Raw genomic sequence first — 15206 nt, 5'->3', positions numbered from 1 at the left:
AATTCTGTAAATTTTTTGTTTTGTAATTAAGTGTACTTACAACATTTATTTTGAACTTTATTGACTAAGTTATTTTTATATTATAGGTATCAACTATCAACTAATTAAGTACAATAAGTAAGTATAGACTAATGCATATTTTATGTTACTATTTTTTCAGATGTTTGCATGGCTTTCCAAAACCTGGCTACTCCTCTCTATGAAACCATTTAAACAATGAAAAGAGATAGTCGGACAACATTTAGAAAGCAAGACTGATGATGAAATATATACCTAGTTACGAATTGTCAAATTTGCAATCACCAGTTTGAAGATCGTTGAAATACACCAGTTGTGGTAGTAATATGAAAGTTACGAAAAGTAAATAACCAAAAATTTTGGATTTGAGCGATACCAATCTCGTGGGTCTTGAATTTGGGTATGTATTTTATGTACCTAGTTACGAATTTATGAAAATAAAATACTTTACAAAACCTTAAAACCTTTTTATTTCTAGGTATAGTGTTTTATGATTTAGTATCTTAAAGAGTCAGTCTTGTATTATATATTTTTAAACATGTTTTAAACAAACGTTAATGGAATTATTGATATTTTTTTAAAACATGTTCAAAAATATAAAATGTGCTAGTAAAGTACTTATATAAATAGCATTTAAATTTTCGCGCTCTCGCACGCCTAGCGCGCTATTAGTGCCCTCTAGATGTGAGCACACGCGTAACTTTGAAAAATAAATCTTAAGTCGCACATCTATCTCTAGTAATATAGTAGATAATCTATGTTTGCAACTAACGTGGCCCCCTCATTCCCTCTCGCTCAAGCAGATTTTCTTACTTGAGAAATGTCATTCCTTCTAAGTTCCTTCTACACTTCACGTTGTTTGTATACTCCATAGAGATAGTATACATCATCATTCATCTAAGGTATACATGACAAACAAAAAAAGTAGCCACGGTGATAAGGACAAAACATAATCATTTTGTCACGTTCTAACAAGAGCTTAAATGTATTTAGCTATCTCGCTCTAACAGTAAGTGTCACAATAGGGCTACTTCTAACAGTCCTTGTTCTGAGTGTGGAACAAAGGCTGGCATAAAATCTCAATTTTACGGAATATATCACAGATCACCAAGCAGATCACTTATTAGCCTCAGAACATTAGCTAGTGTCTCAGAACAAGGACTGCACCGTGGCCACTTTTTTTTGTTTGCCAAAATGTATTTGTACGTGAGTATTTGGCAAACAACGTGAAGTGTAGAAGGAATGACATTTCACAAGTAAGAAAATCTGCTTGAGCGAGAGGGACTGAGGGGGCCACGCTAGTTGCAAATCTGGACATATCTGTGGCTAGTGTTTACTTTACTCTATGGCTATTGTGCTAGGTGGTGCTAGTTCAGTGGTGCTAGTGTCAAAATATTTTATATGATGCATGAATGGTTATATTGTCGGTGGATGTTATTCAAATATTTGACTATTATTATTTATTCATCATATGGTTTTTATAATTATTAAATATTTATTTAACATCAGGAACAGTAAGAACTTAGTGATATGACATGTGTATTGTATGCCTTTTTAGTTCGTAGAAAAATGCGGCCCCATACTTTTATTAGATTTAGCAGCACTGGGAAAAAAATATGTTTTCATGAAGAAATGAAGAAAAATTATATACCAACTAATTTTTTCCAAAAAACCGTACTAACCGTTGGTTCAGCAGCAGTTGCTCTTATAGATCCACATAGAGGTGACATGATCGCTTGCTTAGGAGAGGTGACAGGGGAAATGGCCCTTAAATCTTTGAGAGAAAAAATGCTTGAAAGCCCTGAAGGGGCTAGTATATTACAGGAAATGCCGCGCATAAATTCGGAAACAGTTTGTTTTAAGAAACTTTCCAATATGCCTGAAAAGACTGTTGGTCGTGTGTATGCGAACTTTATGAGAGATAATAATATAACAGCAGATTCCCGGTTGCCAGTCCAGTTTATAGCCGATACTGATTTAGCATATGTAATGCAAAGATACAGAGAGGTTCATGACTTAGTTCATGCTACATTATTCATGAAAACAACAATGTTGGGTGAAGTCAGTTTAAATTTTATTTATTGACTAGCTTATGCTCGCGACTTTGTCCGCGTGGACTACAAAATTTCAAAACCCTATTTCACCCCCTTAGGAGTTGAATTTTCAAAAATCCTTTCTTAGCGGATGCCTACGTCATAATAGCTATCTGCATGCCAAATTTCAGCCCGATCCGTCCAGTAGTTTGAGCTGTGCGTTGATAGATCAGTCAGTCAGTCACCTTTTCCTTTTATATATATAGATAGTCTGTGTGGATTAAGGTTTTTAAAATTTTTGTAGGACCTTTGGGATAAGTATCCTATGTCATCTCCAGGATGCTAGCTACATTTGCACCAAATAGATGATGCCTGAGACTTGATACATATGGATTTAATTAGGTTTTTCAGAATACCGTAGGTCTTTGATTTTCTGGGAGAAAAAGAAGCCATGTCCATCCCCAGGATGCATGCTATCTCTGTCTGTTTCATCAAAGTTTGTTAATGGCATGGGTAGTTAAAAGCTAGTAGAATAGTAGATAAGACAGATATACCTTCGCATTTATATTAGTATGGTTTTTTATCATAATCTATAAAAATTGGCTCCACATGTTGGAGAACTATAAACTCTTAACACTCACATATTTTTTAGGTTACCATAAAATGGGTGGAAGGAATTCAAACAAAACTTCCTATGTGCATTGGTGGAGGTATATGGGGAGCAGCAAGGTTAAAGCCTAAACATAGACAACTTTATTTAAAGTATTATCTTCCCTGGGCCATTCAAACTGGGAATAATGCTAAGCTTTTACAAGGTGAGTAGTTTTTCTAACTAACTAGGTATGTCCATCCCTACTGTTTCTATTTTTATTTTTGATGCTTTGATTCTATTCGTCTAAGATCATAATATGATTTATGATTTATTTATTCATTTGCTTTCATGAAGCTCCGTTAGGGCATTGCAAAGTTAGGTACATTAACAATACATACATGCTAAATATATAATTACATGCAAGCTACGTGTTACATTATTTTATAATAGATTTTATCAGGTAATTATATAGGGCATTCATTTTGAATCGAAATTATTTTTATTAATTGATCGCACTAATTAATTAAGTTTGTTATAATATCAATTAGTTTCTTCTTTGTTAATAATTTAGTAATATTAGGTAGTAATAATAATTTAGTAGTATTAGGTAATAATTTTATCCAAACCATAAAACATCAGTTGCATAGTCCAATGATCTACATTTCTTGTGGTATTTAATTCTATGTTACTGGAATATTTACATTTTTAAGCAACAAGCAAGCATTTGCTTGGTGAGTTGTCAATACAGAACTCAGCTTCCACTTAGATAGGACATAATCCTTACTAACCCATGGCTCACTCCCATAGTTGAATAATCCAGACTTGTCTAAATTATAAAGGTAACTTCTGTGCTGAATTTCAGCTTTCTAGGTCCAAGGGTTTGGGCTAACTTTTGATGAGTCAGTAAGTCGGGACTTTTCTTTTTATTGTACCTATATTTAGATTTTTAACAAAACTGATAACAATAAATATTGACAAACTGGCTTTACTCACATATTTAGTCGATGTTAGCCAGACTAGTTTGGAACCCATCCAGGGTCCTTTTTCACAGGGACTCAGTTCGACACGTTCGCGCTAAGTATGTATGTAATGCCAGTTTGTCATACGTAATGTGTAATGGAAATCACTCACGATAGTTTAAATTATAATAAATATTTTTGAAAAATAATGTTCTTTTATTTCAGCAATATATTTTGAGAAAAGATGGGATCAAAATATTGATGATTTCCACAATGAGATGCATATTGTACCACTTATCAAAGTTTAATATAAATAAACTCAATTATTTATTTTATGAATAAAATAATTATTATAGTTACAAAGAAAGGTGATTCTTAAGTGCAATAAAATAAAAATTCTTAATTAAATATGACTTTTTATATTATCATTTTTTCATATACCATAAGGCATTTTTCATTTTTGAGAAATAAATCATAATAACATTTCCGAACTGCGCCCATTCCGATTGTGCAGTGGAGTTGCTTTGTTGCCGACTTCAACTATCCACTCGTACCATACTTTCCGAGGATTCATACAACGCCAAAATGTTGCTGTTATTGTATCACCTTTTTGGACTCTTAAGGGGGCCTGTAACAATAATTTTAAGTTTAGGTATTGTTAACTAGCTGACCCGGCGAACTTCGTCCTGCCTAACAGTCGATTTTTTTAATACTTAAATTTTTTTTTAATTTTCTCTCCGTAAGAACCTTCCTCGTACTTCAAGGAATATTATAAAAAAAGAATTAGCGAATTCGGTTCAGCTGTTCTCGAGATTTGCGATCACCAACACATTTAGCGATTCATTTTTATATATAGAGATCTAGCATGAGTTTTGTTTTCAAAGTAATTTAAGAATAATTTTTAGCCAAATTTTCAACTAGTTAGGTACTAGACTGCTTGATGCTTCTTCGGCAGCTTCTTCTTTGAATGTTATGATAGATAGCTAGATAGACTAGAACTATACCCTATCCGCGGAAAGAAGTTAGTATAGCACTCTATCTGTTACATAATCCCATACAAATTATAGAGACAAAAATATCAGTAGGCTTAACCATTTTGAGACACCAACCAATCATAAAAAATATTCAAAATTCAATTGGAAAACATAGTTTTGTTTGTGATTGGTTTGTGCCTCTAAATGGTCAGCAGGTATACATAAAAGAGAAGAGGGCTTCTTTCCATGGATAGGGTATAGATGCTCCGGCAATAGTAGCCAATGGGTTTCCAGCTTAAACAATAGAAAAGAGAGGAAAAATTAAAATGGTAAAATTAATTTACCTTAATTGGTATAAAAACAGGAAACCATGATATCATTCCTGGGCTATGTGTGGATGGTACTATGCTTATCATTTCCTTTCCATACAATAAACAGTCAAAGTAGCCACCGAAACCATGCATGACATTGTCCTGTTGAACCTCCCAGCTGAGAGTTTTAGATCTTCGATTATCAGTCAGTGGCAGACCTCTGTAATCTGATAAGTCTTGACCTTCATGATTTTTCATACCTTTTGCAGGGTGTTCAAAGGTAAACAGTTGCTAAAATTGCAAAGTTTATATATAATTAAACAATAATTATATTGACTTACTAGCTGATGCCCACAAATTCGCCCGCGTGGATTTAGGTTTTTTAAAAATCCCATGGGAACTTTTGATTTTCCAAGACAAAATCCTATCCATAGTAGCCTGTCCCCGGGATGCAAGGTAACTCAAATTTTCCGGGATAAAAGTTTCCTCACGATGTTTTCCTTCACCGTTAAAGCAAGTGATATTTTAATTAAATAAAACGCACATAGTTCCAAAAGTTAGAGCTGCGTGCCCGGGATCGATCTCCCGACCTCCGATTAGAAGGTGGACGTCCTAACCACTAGGCTATCACAGCTTCTATTTAGTAATAAACAGATATTAGTTACAAACATACATAGACTGCTAAAATCATATCGCTTCTGGCTTTGCCATAGTCTGGTAAAAAAGTTTTCTTACTTTGATCTCGCCAATGTCATGCTTATTCTGCATATAAACCACCCAAAGAGTTTCGAGGTTCTTCTCCATTCTCTGCGAGTTGAGCAACGTTGCCGCCCGCGCAGCCGCCCACAGTCGCGCCGAGGAGATAGGGGCGACGTATGAACTGTATTCTCTTGGTATGGAAATCCCACCACTTTTCAAGAGCCCTGCTGCTCCATCTAAACATTCAGGTGAGAGTTCATTGTCTCCCCATGATCCTGAAATTATTATGATATTTATTATAATAGCATTAGGAGCGTTCATAGCATAGAAGGAATACGACGCTGAGATATCATTTTCTTGAAAGTTCACTCTATTTTAGGCTGTATTTACCATCAGGCGGAAATCCGGGAAGCTATTTATTAAAAAAAGTCAACACAAGTTTGGCAGTTCAACATCATATTGTGTACAGTATATAGTACGCGGCCAAAAGTGATGAACATCGATCTCTCATCACTGTCTCGGTCGTTGAGACCGACAAAGCATCATATGGGTATGAGACAACGCTCTACAAAGATGAAATGTCATTCTAAAGGCCGATGTTCATCATTTTCGGCCGCGTACTAGACTGGCCTAACATGGGTAGCTTGACGCAGTCAGGATTGACTGCATAGTGAACTAGTATCTTATTTGCATACATACGTGGCGACTGCTCCGGGCGTTCAGCTGCACTATCTCATTAATGGCAGCTTCAAGCTGTTGATCAATGACTGCTCGAGTATTTTTTAATCACTGAAGAAGAAGATCACTGGCTAACTGCACAAGCTGCCTGTGTAAGGCCGGCCCTAGTCTTGTCAGAAAACGGCTTTAACTTTTATTTAAATCAGTAAACAAGAACCTTTCTATACAAAAACGTGACGTGTGAAGAGGAGCAAAAGCTAGTAAATAAATGTAGTACCAACTTAAAATATTTTAATAATAACTAGCTGCCCCGGCGAACTTCGTACCGCCTAACAGTCGATTTTTCAGGATTTTTTAAATTTTTCTCTCCGTAAGAACCATCCTCGTACTTCAAGAAATATTATAAAAAAAGAATTAGTGGAAATCGGTTCAGCTGTGCTCGAGATTTGCGATCAGCAACACATTCAGGGATTCATTTTTATATATAGAGATTAAATGTTATTAAAATATAAAATTATCTCTGCAGTACCTAACAGTTCCGAAATTATAATGTCAGCTTTAGGCGAGAGGTTGATTTGCCTCATATCCCCCGGAATAACACTGACGTCTCGGTCGCGCCACACTTCCTTAGCTTGTGCAGTAAGAACCACCACTGCACATGGATTTTTCTCCACTGCTATTACCTGAAAAGAAAATATTCCACTAGAAGCTTACACAGATATTTATGGCCAGGAATAAGTCTAGCCGGAAATATTATGTATTGTTTAAAAAGTTGCCACATCAAACGGCTAGTAGCAGATTAATCATCATTAGACACATGAGGTGCTTGCCTCGAGCCTCTGGATCTAGGGAGAACCTCTTTAGTGAACTTCCAAATGAGGCTGAAGTATTATGTTTAGTTCCCAAGTAACAGCTAGATTGAAGTAAATTAAGCAGTAATTTTTTTTTTAATTTTGAGGAAAATTATCGCACTCCTTCATTCGTGTTTACTTTGGAAAGTAAACATAAATCTTTAGCTCGCAATAATCGTAAAAAGACATTACAAACTTGATGTGACAAAAAAGGGGAGAGAGTAGGTAAGGGGATGATGCTGACGATTACAGATCAAGTTTTTAAATGGGCTACGCCAGAAGACCACTTCCGTCGCCCCTTCATTCACCTTACCCACTCGACCATCGTTTCGCTACGGAGGTCGCCGGCTCTCTTCGCTCGTCACCACCTCCCTTTGTTCCACTCAGTCTCGTAGGTTTGCTCATTCAGGACCTCTTTCGCAAGCTTCTGGCTTCTGGCCTTACAAAAACCACTATGGGTAGAACTGACAAGACTGTGTGGAGTCGGGGTGCTCAGATTTCGTACTTCGATGTAGTGCTCAAAAGGCGTCGTGGCTTTTTTCATTGCCACAACGCGTTATGAGCGTTTTCGAAAGTGCTCAGTACCCGTAGTACAAGATTTTACGTCTCAAGAAACGAAACCAAATTCGAATTTGGTTTGGTTTGGTGAGACGTAAAATCTTGTACTATGGGTACAGAACGCGTTGTGGCTTTTCTTCATTTTCACAACGCGTTATGAGCATATTCATAAAAGCCATAACACGAATTTCACGTCGTGGCCTTTCTGGGATTTCTCCGACGCGTTGTGAGCTATTTTTCGCTCAATGAGCGTTTTCGGTCTTTGGGCGTACCATATACCTACATTATAATGGGAATCTATATTATATTTCACTCTATGATCTCTAGTATATTAATAATTCACTCTATGATCTCTAGTATATTAATCAATCAATATATTTATAATAAAACTGTAACAGGTCAAATTCTGTACATTGAAGATATTTTGAAAATTTTTTTTCGAGGGCACTCTATAATCGATACTGAACCCAAAACTGTAATTTTTTTCATTTTTGTCTGTCTGTCTGTCTGTCTGTCTATCTGTCTGTCTGTCTGTCTGTATCACGGCCGCGCATCACGCTGAAACTACTGAATGGATTCCAATGAAACTTGGTACGATTTGAGGTCATACTATGAGGATGAATATAGGATACTTTTTATCCCGAAATTCAGCATGGTTCCCGTAGGAGAGGGGATGAAAGTTAAAATGTATACAGAGTTGTAATTCATTAACGGGTAGTCCGATTTCATTCATTCTTTTTTTGTTAGAAAGGGGATATTTTAAAGATTGTTCCGTAAATATTTCAAGGTCATCGGTTTTTAACCGACTGTCAAAAAGGAGGTGGTTCTTTTTTCTACATCGATTCGAGGTTTCTGGACCGATTTGCAATTTTTTTTTTAAATCAACAATAAAAGTTTTCGTGGTGGTCACATAAAAATTCTGGATTCAACTCCTTAATCCTGATGCTGCAGGGTTACTGCCCGCCTGAGTTATCAAGATTCAGGAAGTGTTCATAGTGAATTCATATTGTATGGACCAAGCAACGACTTTATTCTCAGACTTCAAGTCCCAACTCCTCAACGCTGATGATGTAGGGTACAGCACTCCTAAACTATAATGTTTCAGTAACTGCGGATGATGCAAAATTAATTAAGGTACAAAGCATAGGCTACATCATTGAACATCGGATCCTAACTCATCAATCCTGATGCTGCAAAGTACTAAAGTCCTAAATCGTGGGGATTTTAGAATTTTTGATAGTGAATTGATATTTTAGGTATCAAGCAACGGCTTCACGATGACACTCCCAGTCCGAAATACTCCACCCGAGCGAAGCCGGGGCGGGTCAGCTAGTAATTAATAATAATGTACTTTAGTTTAGGTAAGGAGAGTTCATAAAGACTTACTTTTACTTTGCTGTTAGTGATATCCGCTGCATTCAGTGTGGCTCTCACAAGGGGCCCTCGGCCCGCACCCAATACCATTACAGTGATTGCTCTTTCATTGTCTTTGATTGCACCATCATCCTGTCCAGCTCCAGAATGTTCATTTGTACTAGTATTGATTATTTCAGTGTTGCTTTCGTTCTGGAAACGTTATCCATACTAATATTATAAATGCGAAAGTGTGTCTGTCTGTCTGCTAGCTTTTCACGGCCCAACAGTTTAACCGTTTTCGATGAAATTTGGTACAGAGATAGCTTGCATCCCGGGGAAGGACATAGGCTACTTTTTATTCCGGAAAATTTAAGAGTTCCCACGGGATTTAAAAAACCTAAATCCACGCGGACGAAGTCGCGGGCATCATCTAGTACTAAATAAACATTAAATGATTTCATAAGCTGTGATAGCCTAGTCGTTAGGACGTCGGCCTTCTAATTGAAGGTCGGGGGTTCGATTCCGGTCACGCACCTCTAACTTTTCCGAGTTATGTGCGTTTTAATTAATTAAATATCACTTGCTTTACCGGTGAAGGAAAACATCGTGAGGAAACCTGCATGCCTGAGAGTTCTCCATAATGTTCTCAAAGGTGTGTGAAGTCTACCAATCCGCACATGGCCAGCGTGGTAGACTATGGCCAAAACCCTTCTCAGTCTGAGAGGAGACCCGTGAGCCGGCGATGGGTTGTTCATGATGATGATGATTTCATTACAAATTATTAATAGGGATGACGCCTATGTCAAAAATAAATTACTTTTTAGTTATTATTGAATAGAGGCTCTTCCAAAATTCGTAAAATCCACATTCGCTGTTAGTTTTAAGTTTGTTCATTTCGATTTAACTAAAGAAGTACGCGAAATTACGGAATTATTGTGGACTACAAAACCTCAGTACAAACAGCCATAGAGGAGAAAAGAAGAATGTTATAAGCAGGTTTATTTTGGAATTTAGTTATCAAAAGTTGTTTAATTGCTTTAAGTACTAACACTTATGCTATTTTCTTTCCTTTTCTTTTGAAGATCAATCAATGCTTGAGCAATCGCTTTTTGGTACTGGTCATACTTGATGGGATCTTTTTCGAAAACATTGTATGTGTGAGTGTCTAAATTATCTGCTAAGGGCTGCAGAGGTATCTGTAGATAATCTTCCCATCTGAGAAAATATGTGATTATTAATTTAAAACTTTATATATATAGTTAATTTATTCTTGGCATTTATATGAAGGGTGACAGATTCGTTATGGCGCGCAATGAGCAAAAAAAACCGGCCAAGTGCGAGTCAGGCTCGCGCAATGAGGGTTCCGTACTACAGTCGTATTTTTTCGACATTTTGCAAGATAATTAAAAAACTATGATACATAAAAATAAATAAAAATCTGTTTTAGAATGCACTGCTGAAGACCTTTCATATGATACCCCACTTGATATAGTTATCTTACTTAGAAAATTGAAAATATTAACTATTAGTTTTTTTTTTTTTTTTTTTTTTATTAACTATCAAATATTGAACATTTTACAAATACTTTTAACACAACAAAAAAACCACTAAGGTTTAGTATGTTGCTTATCATTCCGTCCATTAATCGATTTTGGGTATAGTGCTTCCATAAATAATATATACATTATGTATAGAAGCACTAGCACTAGGGAGCGTTACATAATTTGTTATATTTAATTTTTCAAAAATGGGAATTGTTAATATTTGTTTTGAAAGTATGATTTTAACTTGTGTTTAAAGTTAAATTCGGTTAGTCCTGACCTAAAAGTATTATCTAAACTATTTATTAGGCGAGGGATCATGTACGCGCTGGTGCGCTCACCATATTTATTTTTTGCAGAGATGGTAACTAGTTTTTTTTGAGTTACTTTGCGTGTCTGAATTTTGTTAATAACTTCCTTTTGCATGGCTAAATTAAAAAATTGTTCTTTCAGGACCACAATTTAATTTTTTTTGTGTGATTTAACCACAAATTAACAGTTTTCAGATTTTTCCCCAAATGTCAGCTATAAGATCTACCTACCTGCCAAATTTCATGATTCTAGGTCAATGGGAAGTACCCTGTAGGTTTCTTGACAGACACAACAAAGTGATCCTATAAGGGTTCCGTTTTTCCTTTTGAGGTACGGAACCCTATCCGGATATATATCCCTACCCTATACGGAACCCGGCAATAAAAATAATAAGATTCTATTGCAATACTTTACAAGTACCTTAGAAATTGCTGCAAAAATGAAAAGCTTAAAATTTACAATATGTATATCAAAATAAATAACTTTTATAGTACCTAACTTATAAATAAATAATCTTTATTTTTCACACATTATTTTACATTAATAACTTATTACAAACTTATTTACTTCATTTGAACTTATGATTTACAGTAATAAGTGGGAACGATGATCCTGCAGAAGAATGAACTGTTGCAGTGATCATCACACCCTCTACATTAAAATATGCCAAATAACTAACAGTACTAAGTAAAATTAGTGTCAAAAACTTGAAGATTATTAATTTTTTATCTAGCAAGGAATATTCACCCTCTAGCATAAGTAAGCATAGGATCATCAACAACATATGGCCTTCTCTTCCACAATCTATGCATATATTGCAAATAGTTCTCAATGTTTGAACGCCTTGCTCCACTTACAATCACTTGTGCGTCATGTTCCACCATACTCACAACTACTTGTTGGTGTGCTCTCGACAAAACTGGATATCTAGAAAGAGATTATGAAAGATGTATGTTTATATTTAAAACAATATTATAAATATGTGACACATATCTTATATAAATCTATAAAAAAACTAGGCAAGTGTGAGTCAGACTCGCGCACCGAAAGTTCAGTACTAGTCGTATTTTTTCGACATTTTGCACAATAAATCAAAAACTATTTTGGATAAAAATAAATAAAAATCTGTTTTAAAATGCAGCAGTAAAGCCCTTTCGCATGATACCCCAATTGGAATAGTAATCTTGAAAGTTGAAAATACTAATTATTTGTTTACTAGCTGATGCCCGCGACTTCGTCCGCGTGGATTTACGTTTTTCAAAATCCCGCAGGAACTCTTTGATTTTCCGGGATAAAAAGTAGCCTATGTGTGGTGTGTGTGTGTGTGTGGGTGTATCCAGGGTATAATCTATGTCCATTCCAAATCTCAGCCAAATCCGTCCAGTAGTTTTTGCGTGATTGAGTAACAAACATCCAAACATCTAAACATCTAAACATCCACACTTTCACATTTATAATATTAAGTAGGAAAGTAGGATGAACACATTTTAATTTTTTTTGTTATGTAACCACAAATTCACGGTTTTCGGATTCTCCCTTTGACATGTGCTATAAGACTTACCTACCTGCCAAATTTTATGATTCTAGGTCAATGGCAAGTACCTTATAGGTTTCTTGACAGACCCGACAGACAGACAACGAAGTGATCATATAAGGGTTCCTGTTTTCTTTTTTAAGGTACAGGAGGGTACTGTTGGTGATTCAATAAAATAAAATAAAATCCCATTTGGCTTAACTGCATACCATAAAACCAACAATTGAAAGTAAATTGTATAATGTTTCATGCTGTTTTTGCTTTCTTTGCCAAAATAGAAGTAATTGTATACTGATTACTGACCCTTTCTTATTATTATGGAAAAGAGAAGTAGGCACAATGATAGCCTTAATTGGTTCACCAAGCCACCGTTTTAGAACATCCGGTGGAGGTAAATCAGCCGGTATTTCCACTACCACACCTATTCTCTTATCCCAATTCATGCGCTCATGGAACAAAGTCCACCAATACCAAGGCTCATTCCAAGCCTCATCATTGTCATTTTCTTCCGACTGATCTGCTTTCATTGTTCTTGGGCAAAGCATTGGCACACATGCCCAAATGAGTGACGGGTGATGGCTGTAAAACAAATAATACCATTTCAAAACTTTTTAACATACTCCAAAGACAATATACCATAGACATGTTTCGTTCATATTACATGGAGTATCAATTTAAGCTCAGTAATGAGTACGACAGAGGATAAAAATGTATGAGTAGAAGACAGCACTCTACACTCTACTCTGACTGCGACTTCCTGGGGTGCTAAACCAACCGTCTTGCGCACTACAGCCCTTGCGTTCTGCTATTCCGCTGCCGAATATGCCTCCCCTGCATGGGAACTGTCGGCACACGCAAGGCTGATCGACGTAGCTCTGAACGAGTCCTGCCGTCTAATAACAGGTTGTCTGAAACCAACACCTACCGACAAACTGTACCGCTGGCAGGAATAGCCCCCCCTGAGGTGCGTCGAGCGGTCTCTAGCTCGGTAGAAAGAACAAAGCAGACACAGGATAGACGTCACCCACTATTCAGTCATAAACCGGCCCGTCCTAGGTTGCGCTCAACGAATAGCTTCTTACAGTCAGTGCAGCCTCTCAAGCAGTCCGCTGAAACTACACGTCTTGCTATGTGGAGGTCACGGCTAGGTACCCCGAACCCGAACACCAGCGTGAGGGAGAGACTAGCCGAAGGATACAATCTCAGCTGGCCTGTCTGGAGGTCGCTCAACCGCCTCAGAGCGGGGGTGGGGAGGTCTAGGGTGGATTTGGCGAGGTGGGGCTTTATCTCGGTACATGATACGCAATGCATCTGCGGTCATCCGAAACAGACCATTGCGCACATGACTGGGTGCCCTGCGTGCCCGACAGCCTGCACGAACGAGGAGCTGTACAACGCTACCGACCGAGCAATCGCGGTTGCGGCTTTTTGGGCTGCCCATGTTTGAGGTGACCGTCGACTCGAAAAGAAGAAGAAGCACTCTACAATAATGTAGGGTGAAGTATCCTAGCTTTAAGTCTTCACTTTAGATACAATGTAGTGTAACTACTTCTTTTTTACATTTATGGGCGTTTCTCTGTAAACTGGGCAACTCATTGTCTCAGGTTGGTTTGAAAATAAATATTGTTTAATAAGTACAAATTATTACATATTTCTCAGATAACTTTAAAAGATTTTAAGACAATCTATCTGTGCTGATCAGTGTAAAATATCTATTAAAATAAACTTTATTGCATCAAAACTCTCAAAAAACAGTCCCCTTTTCCTTTTATGTATATTTAGATGAATATTGACTTACTTCATGAAGAGCAAATTATCCATCTAAAACATTTGTAGCTATATCTCTATTAAAGCAGAACCAGAATAATTACTCTCTTTTGACCACCACCACAGAACTACCAGTCTCAATTCAAACTGGTGAAGATGGGATGAAGTTCATCAAATAACTAACTAGTGCTATGCATAGTTGAGTACCTACCTAGATAGTGTACTATTCGAACATTAGAGTTATGTAAAGTCAGTTTTTTATCATAATTTAAAAACCCAATATCAAAACTTTACACACCTTGACTCCAGGTACGTATGCAAGTTCCTAGCTAAGTTATTTATGTTTCTTGAATGCAAATTCAACATCACGGCGGGAAGTCCCAGTCCTCGACAGTACGCAAGTTCTTCATTTAGACAATCCTCGTGACGTTGCCGGACAACTGGAGATTCCGAGTCAGGGTCTAAATAATGCGATAGCCTGCCAACAGTCCTGCTATTCCAGTCTTGTGGTGACAGTATCATATCCGATCTGGTGAAGCCTCCCACCAGTCCACCGGACGGCAAATGCGACCGGCGAAAACGTGGGTGAATAATCGGTAAAACGATAAATGCATAGTCGGCTTGCAACGCTTCCGATAGACATGCTTGTAAGTCAGGAGCTATTATATATTCTAAGCCGCAAGAAATCTCTTGATGAGACATATTTTATGAAACTTGAATTCTCAATTCACTCCACGAACCACCGCCGCTAAAAACTATATTTTTTTTAATTTATCTTACGGCCCTGGATAACAGTCCTTTAAGGCCTAAAAACTAATCCAAACATAGAGATAGTATACATAGAGGTAACCATAACGTGTTGCCGCTCTTGTACATCTATGTGTCAAAGAGGTATCGTTATCTCCGTCTTTTTCAGGGAACCTCCATTCATGTAAAAGCGATAGCTCATATAAGTCTGGCAACGTCGCTCTATCGGTGAAAATAGTGACCAGTACAAAGAGTATATAATCACTACGTTTTACC

General features: G+C 36.9%; 2 protein-coding genes across 2 annotated transcripts; one reads left to right on the top strand and one right to left on the bottom strand.

Annotated features, from left to right (window-relative positions):
- Nucleotides 1–776: 776 nt before the first annotated feature.
- On the top strand, nt 777–4010 carry Coq4 (Coenzyme Q4). The gene is made up of 3 exons (XM_034985567.2): nt 777–2079; nt 2704–2866; nt 3828–4010. Exons 1-3 carry the CDS (start codon nt 1549–1551, stop codon nt 3908–3910), a joined length of 777 nt encoding a protein of 258 aa, XP_034841458.1. The 5' UTR covers nt 777–1548; the 3' UTR covers nt 3911–4010.
- Nucleotides 3999–14959, bottom strand: csul (protein arginine N-methyltransferase 5). Its single transcript, XM_034985090.2, has 9 exons — nt 14482–14959; nt 12720–12995; nt 11630–11809; nt 10079–10244; nt 9060–9239; nt 6794–6947; nt 5623–5861; nt 4921–5178; nt 3999–4230 (listed from the first exon to the last, which is right to left on the bottom strand). Exons 1-9 carry the CDS (start codon nt 14883–14885, stop codon nt 4075–4077), a joined length of 2013 nt encoding a protein of 670 aa, XP_034840981.1. The 5' UTR covers nt 14886–14959; the 3' UTR covers nt 3999–4074.
- Between the last annotated feature and the right edge of the window lie 247 nt (nt 14960–15206).

Source organism: Maniola hyperantus, chromosome 4 (assembly GCF_902806685.2).
Source record: "Maniola hyperantus chromosome 4, iAphHyp1.2, whole genome shotgun sequence".
Lineage (NCBI taxonomy): Eukaryota > Metazoa > Arthropoda > Insecta > Lepidoptera > Nymphalidae > Maniola > Maniola hyperantus.
The sequence above is the reverse complement of the archived record's forward strand: the minus strand, read 5'-3'. Positions and strand labels throughout refer to the sequence as shown.